Source organism: Triplophysa dalaica, chromosome 1 (assembly GCF_015846415.1).
Source record: "Triplophysa dalaica isolate WHDGS20190420 chromosome 1, ASM1584641v1, whole genome shotgun sequence".
NCBI classification, from domain to species: domain Eukaryota; kingdom Metazoa; phylum Chordata; class Actinopteri; order Cypriniformes; family Nemacheilidae; genus Triplophysa; species Triplophysa dalaica.
The window spans coordinates 13920357-13943736 of NC_079542.1; the positions used below are offsets into that span (position 1 = coordinate 13920357).

At 39.0% G+C, this 23380-nt stretch overlaps 1 protein-coding gene across 1 annotated transcript in view; it reads left to right on the forward strand.

The window, feature by feature from the left end:
* The first annotated feature begins 2441 nt into the window (after positions 1-2441).
* The window catches only part of cdh8 (cadherin 8), a 73855-nt gene continuing 52916 nt past the window's right edge, over positions 2442-23380 (forward strand). Inside the window, exons 1-2 of the mRNA XM_056750424.1 lie at positions 2442-2741; positions 4418-4906. Of these exons, the coding sequence (XP_056606402.1) occupies positions 4649-4906 (258 nt within the window). The 5' untranslated portion in view covers positions 2442-2741; positions 4418-4648. The remainder of the gene's footprint in view (positions 2742-4417; positions 4907-23380) is intronic.

Consider the following 23380-nt stretch of genomic DNA (forward strand, 5'->3'; position numbering starts at 1 on the left):
AGTAATTCTTGACAGAATTTTCATTTTTGGGTGAACTATCCCTACCATTTTCAAAGTATAGATGAATAAGAGGTTCATTCTCGTATTGGACAGGATAACTTTATTTTTTATTTGTGTGACAGAGATTCTATTACACTGAATGAACGCTCAGTTTGCAGAAAATAAGAGTCATCCACCTGAAACTGTTATTATATGAGACTGCTCTTTAAAGAATAGCCCCTTTTTTGCTTTGGTTGAGGTGAAATCAATAAAACAGTCCATTATCTTCTTGTCCTGTAGGATTGTGTTTTAAATGGAGAGTTCTTCAGTAATACCTATTCACCAATAAGGTTATGCATGGCTGTGTAAAAGCAAAAAAGTGTGAAAACTGTATAGATGTTTTAAAGAACTGGATACAGTTGTAGAGAACTGCACATAAGGACTTTTTGTTCGACATTGCACATGCTTTTGTTGAAACGAGCACAGGTGCTTAACACTTCAGTTACTTTCTTAGATATGACAATAGGCATGAAAATAATTAATATATTGTATTTTTGCCTTTGTGCACTGAATGTATTTTTTACATCTCAAAATTAAAATCAGGACGATGTCTGCTACGTGAGGTGAAATTAAAGAAATGAGGATGCGGGTAAGAGAATACTGAGATTTTTGAAAAAACTAGAATATTAAAATGTATGCAAATAACAAATCGTCAAAAACAATGTCAGTTGTTTTAGGCAAAACCTCAAAACTATGCGTGACAGCTGAGAAAATCCCCAAGTAATTGCCCTGCCTCTCCAAATGATTTGATGTGAATGCATGGACAAATGAATAAATCACGGCTTGTTTCCTGTTTGTTTGCTGAAGTTTGCGGTCGTTGTTCGTAAATGACAGGGCTGAGGTGTGTGGAGAGAGGTGCCAGCAGTTCACGGCGCACCGGCCCTGTGATTAATTCCACTGACAATAAAGTAACCAATGATCGATTGAGGAAGCTTGGGCTGTAAAGACCGTTTCCCCTTCACTTACTTTGCCTTTTTCAGAAGACGTCTGATATTTTGATCACCGGTAAAGGCTGTGTCAGTGGAATTAATCAATGACAGAGAAAAAGAACCACAGGAGAACAGCATGACAAACTTCACAAGATAAATGAGATAGATTTAAAAAGCAACTTCAGCAGGATTTACAATGTTGTATATCCATGATCATACGTGATGTGACAATTACAACTGCATGTCATAAAAATATTAACACGAGATCACACAGTGTTTTTGGATGTTATTAGGATGGTTATTATTTACAGACTGTAGAGTTGTATCAAAGCAAGGTTTTCTTTTTTAAACGGCTTGTCTAAAAGTATAACAACTATGATAGTTAGTTGTCAATGCAGATTTAAAAAAATATATTCTTTGATATATACAGTACATAGGCTATTTATTATGATCAAATTGCATTATCAATTTTTTCCTGAAATTGAAAAATAAATATGTACAAATACATCTTTAAATGCAAAGATCAAGCAAACAAAATTCTTGCGAATAATAATTTATTCAATACATTAAAGGGAATTCCATCCGTGTGTGTTATACCCTACTGGTTTAAATGACCACTGTCCTGATGGCTGTCAGAAGTTTGACCGCTAGAGGGAGCCAGTTAAACCAGAGTTTCCATAGACGCACCCGCTGTCTTGATTGTCTCGTGGGAATGTTTAACTGGACAGTTTAAGGTTGCAGACTAGAACCCATTAAGGTTAAAACATGCATTAATGAATTCTGATGAGCTGATATTTTATTCTAATGCAATTATTGATAACAAAAGTCCTAATAAACACCGAAATGGTTAGCCTACGGGTGTCTGGTTTAAAAATAAAAACACTTACCGATTAGTTATGTAGGGAGCTGATCAATTGAATATGAATCTCTCTCCTCACAGAATGTTTGTGCTTTTAGGGCCTCATGTGAAAATACATATTTAACATCCTAACTATTTATTTTCGTTTATCCAGTGTTTTTGGGGTAAAATATTTCGCTTTTTACCTGCACTCATTTCTGCAGAAACATTCTAAATTTCTGATACACGAGCTGAGCCAGAAGGCTTTGAATTTCATCCCCAGTCGTTGCCACAGTCTCTCAGAGTAATTCACACATTGGTTTTACAGTCTACAGTGAAGACGAGCTCAGTCGCATGCCATGGTATATTTTACAGCGCTGGGTAAAGACTAGTTATATACAGTAGAATCATATCAATTTCTAATCGCTGGACGAAATAAGAAGACCGTCACAGGTAAAGCAGCGAGCACTCTACACCGTTGGCATAGGGTTACAAAACGGAATGCGTTTTGCGAAAAGGGAGGGAAAACCGCCAACGCTCTGCCATAAAAGTTGAGTATTCCCAGGGTAGGCACGCACGCATTCATTGCCAGGGCTGAGGACCTGCCTCTTTATCAGCCCAATGAGCGCGGCAGAGGGAAGGCTCTCCCCACCAAACACCTCTCGTCCATCTCTCCTCACTCCTCCACTCAGCGAGCGGGCTTGCCGGAGCTACCCGACACCCTGTCAACGCCAAGTCGCTAAATTGCGCGGATCCTAATCTTTCCCCAACTGCGTCTGACAACCAATTCTCTTTTATTATTATATTCTGACATTTTCTCGTCCACGTAAAATTGACAGTGAATTTGCAGGAAAAAGCAAGTGCCAAGTGTATTCTGAAACAAGTCACGTTTTTCTTCTGCGAATGACATGGAACGGACGTCCGGATGAGATACAGTAAGTACTACAGACTCGCATTTACAGACACAGGAGTATTCTAGTGTTTATTATTTGGCTGGAGAAGCGTGCGGATTTGACAGAAATATAACGGATGTTTCGTTTGATCCTCTTTGCGCTACGGTGATTGATCCGAAAGTGAGACAGATTGACAGCCCGGTCAGTCGACAATTGAGGACCAGACAGCACATCATCTTACCCGGTGTCAATTGCTAGGCATATCGCTCAGGAATGTCGTTCGTTTAATTTTTGTCACTTTGCAGAAGACCGTGCTGTGCCTTGGCAATAGTCAACTTGCTGCAACTCAATGTGTAATATTTTCATGTCTGCTTTTTCAGTCTTGTTTTAGAAGAGTACTGTTTTTAAGGTACTAAAATGACGTTCTTTTAAATAAAGAGGCAAAGGGAGGTCGGAAATAGTCAGCTGGCTTCTCCGCGCCACTTTTTGTGTGGAGCTGTCCACTCTCTGCGGTGCTGAAATGTACCCGGTGATTCTCGTATTGCTTTTCCGTCTGCGCACTGTTTGCCGCTTGCTCCCACTGTATATAGAGGTAGTGTCTGAGTGTTATAAAGCTCTACTGCTAAGTTACTTTGCACGAAGGAACATTGCGTGTTTAAAACGATTTGCTAACTTACTAGCCTACATGGTAAATATATATATATATAACTCAAAAGTTCCATATTTATTAAGATCTAGTCTAAATGCGTATTTAAATGACGATTGTGTATTTTATTAGACTGCATGCTTTTGATGTGATTAAAAGATTGCATTCCTCTTGACCACATCTCTGCTGCATTTTGAAACTTACAAAATACGAGATAATAGAGTTCTCCAGAGGACACTGCTTGAAACCATTCAGCTAAATAATCCGGTTTAGTGAAATGCAGCTTGTGATTGTTTTATGGTTAACCAGTGAGAAGAAAACCATGGACTTGCTGCAGATTTCTGAATTAACACCCAGTAACAGCAGTATTTTTAGTAGTGTTTAGAAGTGCGTGAACAAATTGCTAAACAGTTGGTAGAGACTACATTATCTCCCCTTATAACTGCACTGTCCTCTAATTACAATTGATAGAGGGCGAATCACAAAAATCAAAATAAGCATTTGATGGAAGGATGTTCTAGTCATATTTGATTTTCTGAGTCTGTCTAAATCTGTTTGCATGACTGTATTTTGGGTGCCACCCTGCAATGTCATAATGTTTCTTAATGTGGTAATATGTAAAGGAGACTGAAATCAATTGAGGCAAATGAAAAAAAAAGAAAAAAAATCTGTTTTGTTATTGTCCCCTTAGCGCAATGCACAGTGCTTTTGTTCACTTTTTTTCCAAATACCTGTCAAATCATGATTTTCCTTATTTATAAATATTTCATTTTTAATGAATACAATTTTTATTATTGTTATTATTAGTATTAGTTTTCTTATATTTACTTTTTGTTAAATATAATTGGTTGCGAGGAAAACAGAAACTTCAATTGTTTATCAATTGTATTAATTAGTTCCTACATTTTCTATGTATAAATTAAAGATTCAAAGGACAATTTTGTGTGATGCACTTGTACTCCTATACAAGACAGACTGTTTATTTGCCGTTAAGGTTATATCAAACTGACCTTTAGATTTCTCTACTTAAGCTTACTTCCTGTAAGCCTGCATTTCTCTCTCTCTCCTCTAGATCTCTTACACTGATGAACCAACTAATGGATGTTGCATTTGGCTGTGTGTCTCCTTTCTCTCTGTTCTGGAGATACATCACAGTGCATCCCTGAATTCTCTTCACAACATGAACCCGAGGTGGGGAATACTTAGAACAAAAGAATAAGCATTCAGCTGACTGTCAGCTGGCCCACCCCTGACGCTTGGAGGGAAAGCAAAATAAATAAAAACCTAGAAATTATAGCAAAAAATGCGAAAGCGAAGAGAGGAGATGCAGCGAGACCTGTGGACTTCTCTCTTGCTAGTGTGGATTACTTGCGTGCCGTACTCTTCCATGGCTCCGTCGAACAATCAAACGCAAAGTTTACAAACCGCATCAACCGTGATCCTCCGAAACAGGCCAAGCGAAGGACAAAGAATCCTGAATCGTGCCAAGAGAGGATGGGTTTGGAATCAAATGTTTGTGTTGGAGGAGTTCTCTGGACCCGATCCAATTCTGGTTGGCAGGGTGAGTATTCTAATTGTCAACTGAGTATTAAGCTTACTTATCATGTGGAAACATTAATTCTGCTGCTTGAATGCATTTGCGTCTGACATTTTTGTGAGGGAGCAATAATTGCTGTGATGTAGAGGACAAGGTTGGCATCACAGCCGGGTTTGAACCTTCCACAAACCCGGTCTTTAATGGATAAAAGGCAACAATCAATTAGATTATGATACAAATCTGGAGGGCAATTTATTGTATTGTGATGAGAAACCCCCAAAATATTTTTATACAAGAACAGTGGGAAAGAAATGCTTGAAAAGAATTGCAGGTGTAATACGATCAGCATGTGTGTATGTGGTGAGGTGGCATTGAAATATTTTAAGGGGTAAGAGAGGGACTTGGCACAGGACTGTGAGAGAGCTCAGGGTCCTGAGAGGACTAGAGTCAGAACAGGCCAGGCCAAAGCAGCTCGTTCACAGATCATTGCAACCGTGAACCTCGGGACATGACTTGGCACTGCATTTGTCCCACAACTATTACTATGCTGTAAACAACTAAATAGGTAAATCACTGAAAATCATGTTTGTTATAGAGCAAATATTTTTTTTTTTTTCAAAGAAATGCATCATATAATAAAAACCCTCAATATTTAACACTACCATCCTCACCGTCGTCGAGGTTGAGAATGCCATCCTTTGTGTCCAGCATTTGGCTGGGCCTCAGCTAATTAAGGCCTCTCACTTGAATTCTCACGATTTTTTCCCCGCTCGCCTCCTCCCCTCCACTCAGGCAAGTGAATAAAACATGTGCTCTCATGTGGCCTTTACACCTGTGTTTTCCCAAACAGGCGCGGTACGAAAAAGTTCTTAAGAGCGGCATCAATTTTCAAGAGCTACAGTTAAACAGCCTTTGTTGAATTGTGCCATAGCGTTTGATCAGCAGAAATGAATAAACAAATACAATTAGAGGGCTCCCCGTGTTGATCTCCAAGGTATAAGGGCAAATGAAAGCGATGCTTTCTGGCAGACACATCCACGATGCTACAGCGCTTTCCGTGGGTGATGGAGAGTCACCGCAGACGCTTAGACAGCAACGTGCTGTTCTGTTCTGTTCCTTTGTAATGTGTTGTGCTTTATTCAATGTCATGAAGTTTTTGTGCAGCCTCCTAAATTGCTTGAGAAAGAGTTATTGTCTGCAGGAAGACAGTGCGGGTGAACGGTCGGGTGCAAGGGGTGCCGCCGTGTTTGGCTTCCTTGGTGGGCCGGCATTGATTGAGCTTCATTTTTCCGCTGTGCCTTTTTTCCTCGCCGCAAGGTTAAGTGCTCATGAGCATGGCTTGCGGTGCTCAGATAAGTTCCATGTTGCAGCGAGATAGGAAGCCACACTGTCGGAAGAGATTGAATACCCATTCGCTCTCTCTCTCTCGCTATCTCTTCCTCTCTCCATCACCTAAGATCTGCAGGCCTCTTTCACTCGTTCTCTCTAATTAAAAAATGAATCAAATAAAGAGTGGGAGGTGTGTGATTCAAATGGGTCATTCGAATCAGCATGTTTTTTTTTTCTCTCTTCGTACCATCTCTGCCAGGCATGTGGGCTGATTATCGAGGAACCTCAATCCGAGATTACGCTCATTTTTATTCTTTAGCTTTATTACGTGCCGGTCTAATGTTTAATTATACACCCAGCTCCTGTCTTGTCACTGCCTGAAGTCCCCTTGAGCACCAGCTGCCAGTCGGAGGAGACAATTAGCATACATGTAGAAGTGGGCACGGCATGGCTAAAAGAAGAATAGCCAGACAGAGAGAAGAAAGAGAGGTAGCTATGGTGCATGACAGAATGCTCTGTGCTGTTCCACGTGGCCGTTTGGTCTAGGTGCTCTGACTCACTGGGCTGGAGATGCTGCTCGCCGTCACCTGGTTCTGAAGGGCACGTCAGACACAACACAACTTATGTTGCTCCTGGAGATCTGATCTACTTCCACCACAATCCCTCCAAACAAGAGCAAGCTGCTTTTAGACGGTCTAGGAGTCCTATGACACCTTTTCACAAATATTTTTGGTACAGGTTTTGCATATTTTAACTTCTCTGTGACACGCATATATATATTTGTGACTTGCGAATCTCCATCTTCAACACGACCATGCCATACATCACCATACTTCACATATACCCGCAATACTGGCCATATATACGTTTCTGGCATGGATCCACAATATTGCAATCTAAAGTCCTGATGGTATGATCTCAACGTGGGTTTGCTATACCAATTTGCAGTACATTTGAATTCATTATTTATATTTTTCTAAGGAAAAAGAACAAATTGCAATCTTGGCCCGATAAAAACGATGTGGTTGTGTTTACTTAAAGCATTGTCAGTTTGATTATAGCATATGTCAGTTAGATGCTATCTTGCACATGGCTTTGTTCCCTCCTCTTTTGGATGGAGCTTGTGGTGGTGCCTAAATACGACGGATAATGATGGATACCATTCTTCTCTGTGGAGTACATATGTACTCTGCCCAAATTAATAACGTTGCTGTCTGATGTCTTTTCTTACCATACTGTGCTCTTATCTCTGATTAGATTATACGTTTGTGGCAAAAAGAGAATGGATAATACGCTTTTCATATTTAACAATCCGAGCTAAGAACAAGATCACTGGGAGTGTCAGTTTGAATGCAAGAAAATGGCTTTGATTATTAATACAGAAAAGTAAATGGATATGTGCCTGTGGACATTTGTTTCCTTTGGTGTTTTGTAGGGAGTGTGACAGATACTTGATAGATTGGGTAATAGATGGTCTGAAAACCATCAGGCTGCCTGTGAATCTTTTCAGTTTTTTTACATTAAGAACTAATGTTTTTTCGCAAGCATACACTGGTTGATTTGTCCTACAGAGTGTCTCCTTCATGCTGATGTCTGGTTTACTGTGAGGCTGATATCAGCTTTAAAAGGGTCGGAAAAAAACATAATTCCGAATGCTTGTGAAACATATTTATTTAAAGGGGAAGGGTGGGAAATGAAAGGGACATTTTACCGCAAAGATTTGGCCGGGGTTAAAATCCATATCATAATCTTGCATTGTACATTCAACCCAAATTAAGCAATAATGCATCCGTGTAAATAAGCACACGTGCTCAGTATTATTCTCCAACGCTTCGTTTAATGTGCGCCTACAACTTAACCTTGAAATATTCATTATGTTATTATTAATTACATTACAATATTAAAAATGAATAACTTGGCTATCAAATATTAATTAGTAGCGCTCTGTCATTTTGTAATGAAAGCCAGAGTGGATTAGTTTCACAGAGCACAATGACTGTAGCTGAGATGGGGTATAAATCTAATGTCGGCCTGCGTTAAAGCTACACTTCTAATTTCAGTTGAAAATTACCATTTTGCAGCGAAGGGGTATCATAGAAATGTTGGTTTCAGATCTAGCTTGTTATGTTTTAGTGGCATTTGGACGCGTGCCCCATAGCTAAGGGAAAAGAAAAATATTGTGACAGTTTGAATGCAAGAAGCAGTGAATCCCCGAAATGGACAATCGATTCATGTTTTCTATGCTGCCTGTGATAGGATTTGCTGTTAACTGCCACTGTTTTTTTGCTGCCTTGACACATTGCACAACGGAAGGCACTGAAACTGCCCCAACAATTCTATAGAGGAAATGCTTTGCTCTAACAACAGCGCTTTAACAAAAACACGTCTATGTTTGGAGGAGAGAGTGTCACTGCGGAAGGCAATACGATCACATTTATTGCTTCAGAGGGTTGCTGCATGAAACGACCATTGAGCTCGACTACCACTTTAAATATTACACCTATATAGTAACATATGCACACCCTAAGCAGTTCTCTGTTTTAAACACTTCTGGTCATGCTCTGTAGTGAGTGGTGCAAGTTACACCACAGAGCAATACTTGCCCTGTTCAACCTTCTTGACACTTCATGAATTATCTATATTCCTCCCACTGATCCGCTCAGGAGAATTACAGCTCTAACTCTCAGCTATTTTCCTTCCTTCAATGTTTTTGCTGCTCTGGAACACATTCTCACTTTCAGGAAACTAAACTTGTTTACCAAACGCGGGGTTGCATTGGTTTATGCTGCCGGTCAAGAGTTTAGGTTCACTTGCACATTCTTTATTATTTTCATTCTACCTTATTCTACTTGTCAAAACTATGGAACAATACAAAATAGAATTATGTTGTGACCAGCATTATCAGATAAAGCTGATATATTTAGCATTAGTTTATATCTTAGAGGAGGCTCCTCACACTAGGATCTGAAAAATATGCAATACAAATATTTTATCGACTTGCTTATTGAGGTATCACGCTATATTTTTTTAACAGAATTGATTCTATTGGCTGCTGTTCTTCAATATTCGTTGTAAAGGCCCTGGACACCTAGAATAATCATTATTAAGGTAACTTAAACAATATCTCTACTGACATGCTTACCAATGGATGATAACATTATGTTTATTTTAAGCTGCAGATTTACCCTTTCAATTCCAATGGATTTTGATTTCCACTGTTCCTCTGAAAATTTAATCTTTATCATCCTTGGTGTGAAAAAGCCTTAGGTCATTCAAAACTTTACTTTTGTAATGGAAAAAGTGTTAGCACGATTACAATTTTGTATAAAAAACTGATTTACATCAAAAGGTTGTAAAGATCATGAGAAATCTTTCTGTGTTGATCTTGAAACGTCTAAAGGTGTTCGCACCTGATTGTATACGACTCATATTATTACACATGCAATAGAGGATGTGAAGCTGACGTCATGCCCTATGTTGCATGTTAGGGTGGCGCCGCCATCTTTGGAGGATAATGCTCCTATTATCTATTATTGTTTTGATATGTACCGTTACTTGTTTGTTTGATATGTGGAGAAATTGAAACTGAAATTACCATGGGCTTTTCCTGAACGACAAAACCAGTCTTAAGTAGCACGTGGACATTTTTAGTAAAAGCCAAAAATACATCGTATGGGTCAAAATTATTGATTTTTCTTTTATTCCAAAATCCATATAGGATATTAAGTAAAAACCAAGAAGATTTTTATTACATTTCCTACCTTAAATATATAAAAACTTTATTTTTGTGAGTGGATGGCTAGCAACAGCGCCTTTGATTAACAAATTCAAAGGCAATTTTCTCAATATTTAGATTTTTTCGCACTCTCAGATTTCAGAGTTTTGAACGGTTGTATCTCAGGCAGATATTGTCATATCCTAACAACTCATACATCAATAGAAAGCTTTATTGTTCAGCTGCGTAATGCTATTCCAGTTTTTTTAACACACCAAGACCGACCTACCATAATTATACTTCTAATAAAACAAGAAAAACAAAACACTGCATTGAACGCACTAGCAGATATCCACCCAAGATGACGGAACATTCAACGTGTTGTGACGTCGATTAACAAGCTCTATGGGTTGGGGCACTGCCATGATTTACTGTCTTTCCATATCCTTCAATTCCATTACAGAACCTCACGCATATGGTGTGTGAGACAACTTAATTCTGTGGATCCGATGAGGCTTTTGAGCAGATCAAAGGTCCACCTCCTGATCCCTACACAATTTACGCCTGCCATCACATACTCCTCTGATCTGGAAAGATTTTGTGCATTAATCTGTGTTTGGTCAGGTTAGACAGAGGCAGCGCAGGTTCTAATGGATATCGAGCAGTTCCGTGTGATTGAAAGGCCGGCGAGTGGCTGCTAACGAGGGTATTAGTGGACTTATCAGTAACCAAAGTAACGAGACGCTGATGATCAGCATTGACTTCTGCTATCCATCTGCAGCTCCTAGTTTGACCTGTGATTGGGAATGTATCACTTTTGATGGGGGTAGAAAGAAAGAAAGAGAAAGGTGCACCTTTTTTGGTCATTTTAACACTTTTATGCTTTCATGGAAAATATTCGAAAAGCATGGCGCTAGTAACCCAAAGGTGGTGGACTAGAAGACCACATTCTCAATAATTGTATATTTTGCAATGCACTTTGAATCACTTAGCAGGCAAAACTGGAAACTGGAGGTAGCCAATACAAACCGGCACAGATTCGGCTACATAATGAGTTGAAAATATCCTCTTGTTGTATAGTGCCATAATAGACGATAGCTAAAACAGTCTCCAATTTGATATTTTAACACATACCGCCTGCCATTACAAAAAAAACACGGAAGACAGCTGTAGTTAAACACAATAAAACGAGCGGACTGAACGGAAACGATCATCAAAAATGCTTGCGTTTCACTTAATAAAATTTAAGATAAAATATTATTGTCTTTAGTTCGTGAGATTATGATTTGTGTCAAAACATTTCTCACATATGGTCAAATAAGAAACCGGGCAACAAGGTTATTCACTTTTGAACACATAGGGTATGCTAGCTAACTTTGTTAGTTATACAACTAGCAGTTAACTATCAGCCAGAAACTAAACATAAAGGAAACTGTTTGTCATCTTTTTCTTTAGTTGTTCACAAGAGCATTAAAGGGAGAGGGAACAGTGAGAATGCTCATGTTATGTGTCAGGTTTGTGTTCAATTAAATGCATTCGCTAACATTTGCTACTGTTAGTACACGCAGGCATCTTTAGATGTATACGCTCTCAGTTTATCTTTACTATACACTTAGTCTTAGTCTCTGTCTGGTGGGTGTAGATGTCAGGGCACTTAACTGGAGGTAATCCTGTCAAATCGTCTCTGGATCCATTGAGTGAGCGTGTACAGGTCGGCCAGGTTCCTTGCATTAAAGTTAACTTTTTCAAAAACAATTACGGCCCTAGACAGTGAGTGACCTTACATGTTCAAATTTTCTCCGATTTTTTCTAGTCATTGTCAAAAAGCAAGCAAACAAAACATGCTACCTATTAGGGCGATCTTTCTGCCTCCACCTAAGATCCGTCCAAAAAAACGTGTCACAATGTTTACTAACAATAAAGTCGTCTATAAAAATGTGTGACTAACATCATTTAATTTCTTGAAAATTAGCTATCTTATAAAGTTTCTTTGTACTTGTGAGACCGGCCAGAAAAAAACTTCCGGTCTGTTTGGTTATAATATAACTATTTATTTTATATTTAATTTACATTAATATAAATGTATATGAATATGAAGATTTTATTAAACAGTAATTAAATTGTATTAAAACTACTGTTGTTGCTGTTGAAACTGTCTATACCATTTTGCAAGAATTAAACAACACTGGAAACTCTTCGTGTTTCAGATTTTTTTTAAACGAGACAAAGGTTAGTAATATCTTTAAGACTTATCTACTGTATATGCAAAAAAGCGTTGTTTATATCTTGCAAAATGGTCTATAAAATAGTCATCAACTGCCATGAGATTTCGTTGAAATTACAGAAATTATTTTAAAAACAGGACTAGTAAATGATAAAAGCCTCATACCCAGGGGTTCGCTCCCAAGCACAACGTGTCATAGAATATGGGCTAACAGCTACCTTCTTCGACCGCACCAGTTTGTTGTTATCAAAATCTGTAGCATGGTGGTGGTAGCACCTCAAGATTAACAATAAATGTTCCACAGCATCCTCCAAAGAAAGTCAATGGTCCTTTCTTTCTTTTTCCTCACCATTAGATTCACTGTGTTTTCTATTTCATGCCTTCTATTCAGTGTGTTATTTCACCCACGAGCTGTGGGTCATGCAGGCCTTTAAAGCCATTATATCATTGCTAGGTGTGCACTGTGACTGTTTTTCTGTCTATCTCTGTCTCTCGCTCCCTCTGCACGATGGCTGTAATAAAACACCAGGACCCAGCACAGCGTCCAGCTGAGCTGTGGGATCACATTAACACCTGCGCGGACCTGCCGGACAGCTTGTCTATGGCTCTGTGTTCTTGTCTTTGTCCTTATTAACAAGGTTTGCTCGCATATGTGTATGTACGTGTTATGCATCCACGCATGCTTGTAATTGTCGCCTGTACGTGTGTATGTGAATCTAAAGGATGTCTTGAGCTAAACATATTTCCATCTCAACACCGGGGTCAGTGTACAACCGCAATTACAGACAAAAGGCTCGCTCCAGCTGCTGTTCAGCAGGTGCTCTTGAATCATTAAATATGTATACGGCCCAGCATTTAAATAAATAACGGCTGGCATTTTATTTCTCCCTCCCGTCTCCATTTCTTAATGCCCTCGTAGCATCTCTACTCCCTCTCTTTCACACAAAAGTAGGCTCGCACATACACAAGTGCGCACATACAGCAAACGCTCACTGATATACAGCTCCGGCAGGCGTAATGAGCCAGTGTGCCAGAGGTGTGACAGCAGCAGAGCACCTTCGCAGTGACTTATAGGGTCTGGTTGCAGGAAGAGTTGTTTGAGGTGTAAATCCCACAATCCTCGGTGGTAACAAGAACACAAACATACATATCCGTGCGTGCGCACACACAGGTGCCTCGCGCTTTGTCCCAGCTCTGAATCTTTTACTGGAGGGCCCGGGCGCGGAATCTGCATGCAGCCGACCGCCTTCTCATCGGTCTTTTAGGGACGTTGTGGGAATCCACAAAGAACCTTGTGTAAACAGGTTTCACGTAGCGCTGGAGCGGGCATGATCCCGCAGCCATTCCGATGAGCGAGAGTGAGATTAGACGGGTGGAAAACAGGCAAGACTCAACCAACTGTACACGGAGACAATTTCACTCACGCTGTCAGGTAATGGCAGCTCACAGTACTGTATATGCACAGCCATCTTTCCTGCTCATCTGTGTTCTTTGGATCTATAGATACAATCTGCATGAAGACCGCCCATGTTGAATCTCACAACCGAGGAAGAAAATCAATACATTGACAAAGGTGGTCGCATCAATGGTACCTTGCTGTAGCCTCGGACCATGTGGCAGATTCGGTCTAATTTCTATCTTTTGATATAATGTGTGCATGCTTAAGTTTGAACAAAAGCGAAGTCAAGTGTTTTTACCCACATTAAAGCAGGTATTGAAACTCGGATTGCGCTCCAACCTTGGACCTGATGGTTGAGACACCCCCCACCCACCTGGGTACTTCACATTACTGATGTTAACCTTTATTTGCCAGCAGTCTTTGGGTTTAGGCTGTTGAGAGAACTTGTGGAGGTGGTGTATGTAGCTGCTAAATGAAGCTTTTGGCAGAAAGCCTTGAACTCTGTGTGGACTAATCACTGGAATTAAGCAGTTAACCTTTACTGTGTCGCCTGGGCTCGATCCTTCACTGCTAAAGCATGTATATGGTCCTTTCATTCAGCACAGCGAGAGTCTGTGAATTGCGAAGTGTATAGTCATCGTTCTATATAAAGTAGTAAGAGTTTTATTTTGATGTTAGCTTTTAGTGACAGACATACAGCATTTAGAAGGCTTTAGATAAGCACTTCAGCATTACATTTGGATTTTTAGTTCTGATGAATCAATGCTGACCGGGTTAAGAAGAACTTCATGCTGCACTCTCGCAAGCTACTTTAAAGCTATATTTCACAGGCAAATCAAAATTTCCCCATGTTTTACTCACCCTCAAGGCATCCTGACTGAATATGACTTTCTTTTTGAAGAATAATGCAGTCGAAGGTATAATACCACGTATCATTTTACTTCCAAGCCGTAGAATGGGAGTGAATGAGCATCAACTTTTAGAAGCTTCAAAAAGTGCATCCATTGATCAATCTTTGATCTTTTGAAATATCCCTTTATTGCAAGAAACGAGCGAGGCGTTTTAAGATCTGGCAGCGAGGCTAATTTCTCCATCATATTGGACTGCAATTTTCAATCCTGATTACTTAAACACTTGATTATCATTATTGAAACCTCCTAATTGGTCTCTGGTATAGTCATTGTAGGCTGCTAAGTCATCCAATGAGTCAGTGGATACTTGGCAGACCTAAGCAGCACGCTCTTACACACGGCAGCATGTGCCTGGGTAACCGCAGGCAGCGGGGCTTATCCAGGCTCCCTCAACCCATGAAAGCCTAGGAGCCAAACTGGGAGGACATTGTAATCTTGTTTAGAATGGATGTTGCTATTGTGTCATTTAATGTGTAGTTGGCAGAGTGGTTCACAGGGAGCAAACGTGGGCAGCCGAGGTGTAGACAATGGGATCAGGTGGGAGGAGAGCTCTATTTCTAGGTTTTTAAAAACAGCCACCGCGTGCTCCAATCGGCCGGAGCTTCAAAATAGCAATGAAAGAGGAAGTTAACCAACGCTTCCGGTTTTGTTGCGGTTCTTGCTGGTTCTGGCTGGGGGGCGGCCATTTTGAAAATAATATAAAGTGGTGAATCGATTGTCCACGGTTGTCTCAATGATACACCTGAGAGATTATCTGGAAGCTACTGAAGTGTAGAACTGACCTTTATCACAGATGAACCATTTTTGTTTAATTGTCCTGGTTGAGAGAGCTGTGAAAAAATATAACCAAATATTACAATATAATCAAATGCTTTTGTGACAGAATCAAAAGACACTACTTCACACACAGAGATCAGGTGCAAATGGCTTTTCTCACATCTGCATGGTGGCGATGTCCAAACATGATCCATTCTAGCACCGACATCCTAAAAATGATCATTATGTCTAACAAAATTGAACAAATCTTGTCAATGGTCCTGCTGTATTGGTACAAGGTTTTAACATGCTAATGTGCCGGTTGGGTTTTGCAGTCAACATTTCATCTCATTTCAATTCCTTTTTTCCTCTTCTTGGCATTGAAGGGTTGCATGAAAAATTCAAGCCGTTATAATATGAGATCCAGATGAATCATGAATCCTTAATGGCTATCAGGCCTGTATAGGCTGGCCTCTGGAATTACACTCAAAGAATGATGGCTTTCTTTGTACTGGGCCAGTTGTCTGCGTCTTCGTGTGTGTGTGTGTGTGTGGGTGAGGAAAAATGCAGCATGAGAAAAAGAACAAGGACCTGTTTAGTGCCTCTCATGCAGGCCTAAGCTTACACCTGCGTGGTATATAAATAAAGGAAATCAGATAGAACAGGAAGTGAGAAAAGGTTTGGAGGCCTAGTATTCCATACTGTAAGTATTGTTTCGTATCTACCATAGAATTCATTTCATTGTGTCGTGCTGCTGGAGTGGTCACGTACGATGGTGTGAAAAAAAGCTGTATAAAGGAAATGTGTTCTCTCCCTCACCTCCTACACTAATGTGTCAAAAAAGAGAGATGTGTAAATTATTATTTTCTAACATACAATTACTATTATTCAGGACATTCTGAGAATTATGTTCACTATTGAGTTGCCAAAGTGATTGGGTGGTAAGATGCGACTCAATTTCTCCTGCAGCAAAACAGTTTTCAGCAAGAACCCCTTCCCCACAAACACATTCAAGTCAATAAACCTTTTGCCACATTTTCTCTAAATGTGATAGAGATATCCGCATTTTTAAAACAATAAGGAATTGTTTGTGTTCTTGCACACATATGTGTACCCAGGGAAAATAGTTATGTGTACAGAACATATGATATATTATTGAATTCTTATATACACGCGCACACACGCTAGCAGACAGGCGCAAACACATATGTAATCCTTGACGTGTAATCACACAGTAACATGTACCCATAAGCAGAGACAGACGGTGTACTAGAAATTCTCGGCCAACAACAGATCCATGATGTCATGCCAAACATTACAGGTGTGCACATTACAAATGCAAGGTCACTGTCATGCTGCTGCTGAATATTTTTATCTGCGCAGAGGAAACTGAAAACATGTCATGTATTCTTGTATGGGCGCAGCGAGCTTTATGACTCAATATTTTCATGCATTCTGAAATGCACCACGCGCTGTCAAAGGGGGCGACCCGGCAAGCCAGTAGCACCTCGCTAGATCGATACAGTCATATTTCAGTGCATCTTGGTGATGTTTTTAGAACAGTTCCAGGTGTATTTTTTTAAGTTCCGGAAGGCATGTATTTGGCAGTGTGTGTTTTTTGTTTATGCTGAAGATTGCAGTGAAAATGGTGAATCGAGTTTTGAGCTTATCATTTGCTTGCGGACATGTGCTCTGTGTGCCGCCTGAAATCAATTCAAGAGACGGCATACCAGTGCGCGTGACCTTTTCTTTTGTTAAAGCGTAGTGTTTTCATAAATACCGTGCTGATATCCCGGGCTTGATAATTACTGTGCTCCTCTCTTTATTAGTTTCCTGACAATGGGCTGTCTAGTCAGCTACACCGCTGCAGGAAAAGCCTGAATGACTTCACCTGCCCTTCACATCTTTCGCAACTGAAATGAAGAAAACACTGCAGTCCACTCGATATTTTTTTATACTGGTGATGAAACTATAAATGCATCAATTAAATAATTGATTATAGATAGATTGCATACTCAGACATAGGTTGGATATAGTATAGAAAGGTGTGGAAAAGTTTATCACACAATGTTCAAACAGATTCCCGAATGGCTCATGGGCGTGTATATTTGTCTTGTCCTTGTTGTGTTGTAGACCTTTTTAATAAGCTAGTGTTTATTTAGGTATCCCGGTGGCAAGTAATTTACATCGTATACGCTTTGTGCAAAGGTAAACACCTTTAATTTCTTATAGACCTAAACCACTAAGGAGCTATTTTTTCTGTAACATTTTTATTACTCTGATGTTATTTATTTTGGGGTCACTTTTAACATGTTTTTATGACTTTCACATCTATTTGTCTCTCTCTTTTAATAAGACACAAGAAAATGAAGGGAATATGTACACAAAAGTATAGAACAGAAGCCTTTGTTTAATTACTTCACCCAAATTCCTATGGTTTTGTAATAGAGGAACACTATTGCTAAAATCTAATAGCTATATGACTTTCCCCGTCTTTTTTCTGATGTGTCTATGTGCAAACGTATACTATAGGTGAATAAGGAATTCTACATTCAAATATTTACACAAAAATCTGCCTGGTTAGTTCATGAGACAAATTATGTTTTGGAAATGTTTTGTTTTTAATCCCTGATGTATATATGTGTATTTGTGTATTTTTAGTTGACAAACATACCATACATGTGTCATATGGTGTGACAGCAAAAACGTAAACAACAAACGGTTGCTCATGTATTGTTTTATATTATTAATATTTATTCTATAATAAAAATATCTAGATTTATCTTCATCAAGTTTTTCTAAATTTTTACTGTCACACCATAGAACGCATTTACGCATTAATTTGTCAACTATGTATTCATTTTTTCCCTATAGTATAATTTGAAATATTTTTCTGTAGTGTGTATAAGAAGGTAGTCTGGGGAAAGAAGAAAACAATTGTTAAGATCCCTTTAACCGTGCTTTTCAGTATGGTTCTCTCTGTTCCTTTGTGTTTTTATTTGATTCTGCTGTAGCATCAATGAATCGGCTCTGTCCTTGCCTAGGCTTGAATCTGTAATAAGTCTATCAGGTGGATATGATGACAAAATGACAAGGAGGAAAAGGAGATTACAGTGGTGATGCTGAGGCTGGAAGGAGCTGTACACATGTTATTGAATTTTTTCGGGATCCCTTGACATCAGTTTTGTCCTTGTCAATACAGATCACTCTCTGCAGGTCAGACTCTAGGGAACAGGTCACTGAGGTTTGATCCGAAAGAAATGACGGAAAGGAAAGCAGAGAGAGAGAGTCATTTTAAATAAAAAATATTGCTTCACCTCATAATACTAACACATACTAACACATAATACGACTGGATGAGAGGAAGTCCAGGATTGCTGATATAGGACCGAAAAAGCGCTTGGGACACTGCGTCACATATTAAAGCAATATCACACTTGCAGTGCTGTTATGGTCATATATCAGTACTTTGTGACTATCTGCAGCATCACAGCCACACAGATTTACAGCCATATTGCATTAATATAGCTGCACTTCATAACGGAAACCTAACTTTCGGCTTATCATATCCTTGCATGAGTTCAATCTGAATCCGTTAGGAACCAACTTCTTATGCGAAAACGGGGCTGGTCTATATGTGTCTGTTAGGGAACATAATTACTACTAATGACCATTAGGAGTTCAGTTTTCACCCTCCAGGGATTGGTGAAAGGGCTTTCGCCTTATCAGTTGATTAGTGCAAATCGAGGAGGCCGGATCCAGCATGTTAAGTAAACGGGACTGAGAAGTGTAGCATTATCTGGGGAAGACTAATGGAGCAGCGCAGAGTTCATCCTGAGCTAATGTGGGCCCCATACATGGAACCACTTACAGAAATCAGCTAAAAAAAAAAAAATTCTGCCAACTCCCCACCTCGCGTAAAAGCGAGAATCCACCGCACACATCCTCACATCAACCACATTAGGGTCGGGTGTTATGATGGTATATTCCCTTTGATGGTAGAAATGTGTTAACCAGTAGAGAGTCTGCTACAGCATCTATAATGCAGTATGTCTGTGGGGTAATTTAGAAAATCCAACGGCAAGCCGATAACTATATCATACACTCCAAAGTGTGTTGCAGACGGAACTTTCACTCCAGGCAGCTTTATTGGGAGTGATTTTGTTTTGGCACATTGTGCCACGCTGTGAACGTCTGATGTAGGCTCGCTGTAACTGTAGATTGTTTACGGTTGCTGAGCAGTGGCGCAATAAACCGTGCTAATATAACATTAAAGTGATGTGAGATAGAATGGCACATAGGTGTGCAACTGTGCCTGTATCAGATATTTTGCTATGACTTCAAAGGAGGCTCTTTCAGTCATATTTAAAATGTAGAAGGGTTTTTAGTCTTGCTTTTGACCAGGGGCGTCCCAAAGGGGGGTAATGGGTAACTGAGTACATAGGGCCCTGGTATGTGAGGGGCTTTGAAGTTCTTGAAATTATGATTATTATTATTTTACAATTATTACAAAATATCTTTTTACTGTTCAATAGTTAATTGTGTAATGTTTTGGATTACACCACACAGTGTCTCTATTAATGAAACACAATTCAAATAAAATATAGTTCAACTTTCAATTCGTATTTCCTTTGGCTCAGAGCATGGCACTAGCAATGCCAATTTATATTGCTAAATAGAGTGGAGAGGTCCCACACATTGCCTTTGCACAGAGCCCAAGATTCTGTGCTTCGCCCCTGCTTTTGATTAAAGTGTGGCATAATCTGATACTTTTTCATCTGCTATGAACAATCATATTATCTGTCTATATATAAGTACCAGTCAAAAGTTTGGAAATTATTGACTGAAATGTTTCTAATGATCTTAAAAATCTTTTAATATGAAGGTGTATGCCTAAATGCTTAAATGTCTGGAAATACCTTTGTAGACAAAATATAAGTATGCCAATCAATTTCTTTCAAAAGAAAATATTTAAAGAAGTATCTAGAAATGGATGAACAAATTCTAGTCAAATTGCTTTTTTGAAGATGCTAAAATACAGTCAAACGGCTACTTTGAAGAGGCTAAAATACAGACAAACCTGAAATTATTCAGACACCTTTAGCATTTCTCACATTATCACAGTTTGTTTGCAATAGTTTAGAAAATGTTGACGAAACATGACGTAGTAATCCGAGTTAAACTGTGTCAGAACAATTCATCTTGATAATTTCAGATACCTTTGATAGAAAATTATGTAATGAATTAAGTCCAGCTGTTAAATTTAGTTACACAATTAATAATACCAATTTATGGTAACAAATTACCAAGCAATGCTTCATTCATGTTCAGTCTGTAGTGTAAAAAGGTTGCATTAGCAAAAATAAATACTTAAAAAATACATGTACCACAGTGTCCTGCGCCCACTAGATATTTGGTGTCTGAATCATTTTTGGTTTGACTGTAAAACGTAGTTTTTATTTATTTTAGGATCATAATTTCCACACTTACAATTGTCTTACTTCTAAGTTTCGTTACTACTTAAGTTTACTATTATGGTTAAGGGTGAGAAAACAATCTAAATAAAGAACGAGTGTTTATAAATACACATCCTGTGCAGTTCTATAAATATGTTTCATTTAAGGGATTAGGAGATGCATTTATCCAAAACGACTTAGATTGGACAGTGAAGCGATACCTTATAGGGAGGCAACATTATGAGAAGTTCCCATGTTTAACAATGCTAGACAATACCTGTTGAGCGAGAGAAGGGTTCGTTTTTTATTATAAGAAGAGAAGTCAGGATGTTCCTGTCAGGTATTCACAGAAAATCACTTTTTGAATAAGGTCCAGCTAACAGGATTGAATTTTGAGAATCATTTTACTTGAAAGGAATAGTGAAGGAGAATTAGCGGAGTTGTGATTTTGTGCCACTTTGTGAAGGTACCACAAGGTGCTGCTCATTTGCTGATCGCAGGATTGTGGATGGCTTTTTATTGTAGTATTGTATACAGTATATGTTTATATAAACCTATTTTCATACCATGATAAACACAGAAAAACAACATGAGTGCGGGTGAATTCTCTCGTGAATTTTCACAGAGGTATATACCTTTATACTATCCATCCCTAATAACTGGCTACCATATAAAAGTTCTTATACTGCAATAAATCATATACATTGTCATATTCGACCGAATCCGATAACTTCTTCAGATCAATTCTTGTTTGAATAACATGCAACCACGCATGTTGCAGTTGCACCAGTCCAACTTAATTCCACATGCAAAAGAATTCTATAGATGGATCTGCATTGGCAGAGTTGGCCTTTAGCAAAGCACAATACAGATAAAGCAATTCGCTGTTGACAGGGCAGTATCACTGCAATGATCTTGTGAGATACACTCAGGGCCACATTTGATGTGTTTAGAAACATCCACAATTGGACAAGGGCTGGGAGGGAAAACACCTTGTAATACACGCCTGGTCTCTCGCCTCTGGTTGCTAATGGTGTTGGTTTAGCATAAACCCAATCGTTGCGAGAAGCATGTTTACCGGGTAAACTTGCATTCAGTTTCATCTCAGGCGAAAAGATAGATATTGAGATGTGAAAGTGGGTGGATGATGAATAATCGTGTATCACAGGTAACTTATTAAATATTATTTATTCAACAGCTAGACCAGTATTGATCATTCAATATTTGTACTCATCCGTTTTTATTTTTGAGTTATTCTATCTTTAGAAGTCACGAGGCAACAATCAGTTTCGCAGCGATTGTCAAATGAACCAGCTGTTGGATGCTGTTAAACAAACACTGTGTATTGGCTGAGAGGCCTTGTTAAACAAAGATCTCAGATTGGCTCCCAGATATACACAAAAACCCATAATTACTCATTGAAAAGAAAAATCGAGTGTACAATGATGCATCTTGTGCCGTGCATGTGCGAATAATAAATGTGCAGTTGTATTGTAAATATGTAGCCTAGAACTGAATGAAAAGACAGCAGGCGGTTTATTACATTACATCTTTATGTCTGTGCTCTCAGCCATGCGTTGGATACAAACACGCCATAAAATGTTTGAATAAATGACTCTGTAGTGCCTCAGATATATAGGCAGTGCTGTATGGAACTATGCTTGGGAATACAGCCTCATTATAATGAAGAAATGCAGACGTTATTTTGAAATACGAGTTAAATGCTTCAATGAGCTGTGATCCCTCAATATACACATGACATCACATTCATTAGAGAGTTCACCCCTTCTGGCACAACTAGGAAATCATGTGATTCCAATATGATACCCAAATCATTAACAGAAAACATGAATGGACGTGGCAACAAATGCTCGTGCCTGTGAGGAAACCATAGCACCTTGCTTTGAAAAGGCTCTGTCCCAGCCTTATTATTTATCCATTTAGAATGAGTCAGATAGTTTAAGAGCAGGACTACTCTCTCTTTGATTCTTTTAAATCTCATAAGTATGGGGAAAAAGAAATAGTTGAAAAGAAATGAAGTCGTGTTGCAGCATTTTTGCCAATGCGATGGAATCCCTCGAAGGGATTTCATTTTTCTTCATCTCCTTGGGACCTTAGGACCTTTAAATAGAGGCATGCGCTGCAAAAAGAACACAATTATAATTCCGATAGTCTTGTACAGTAAATGTAAACAGATAGTATTCTGCTTGGCTTCCCTCCTCTTTCTCCCAAAAGGCAAGTAATGAGGTAGAATAGATGTAATCGTCTTGAGTGGAGGCTTTTACCTTCTTTCTTCCCTTCCTTTTCCAAATTGAAAAGTGTTGGCTGGTCTTTGCCCGGGAGGCAAAGAGATGGACTTAAAAAATTTATGGGAGTACAGAGATTTCAGCGTAAGCATTAAAGTGATTTGTAAACAGTATAATATATGGCTTCTCATAAATGGTGGCACATTTTCATTTCCATACAATGGAGTTGTGTTTTGTCACCAGATTAATTCCAGGTTGGTTAAGTGCCAGGCTCAAAGGGGAAGACAAACAAACACAGTCGCTCTACGTACCTGCAGAAGTGCAAATTGGTGGCAAACTTTGATTAACTGTCTCTTGTTGAATTTGTGAATCTTAAACTCCTTGGGCAAGATTTCCGAGTATTTCGAGTCGCATATTTTATTGAGGGCATTTTTTTTCTATTTGATTAATATTTTTAATACA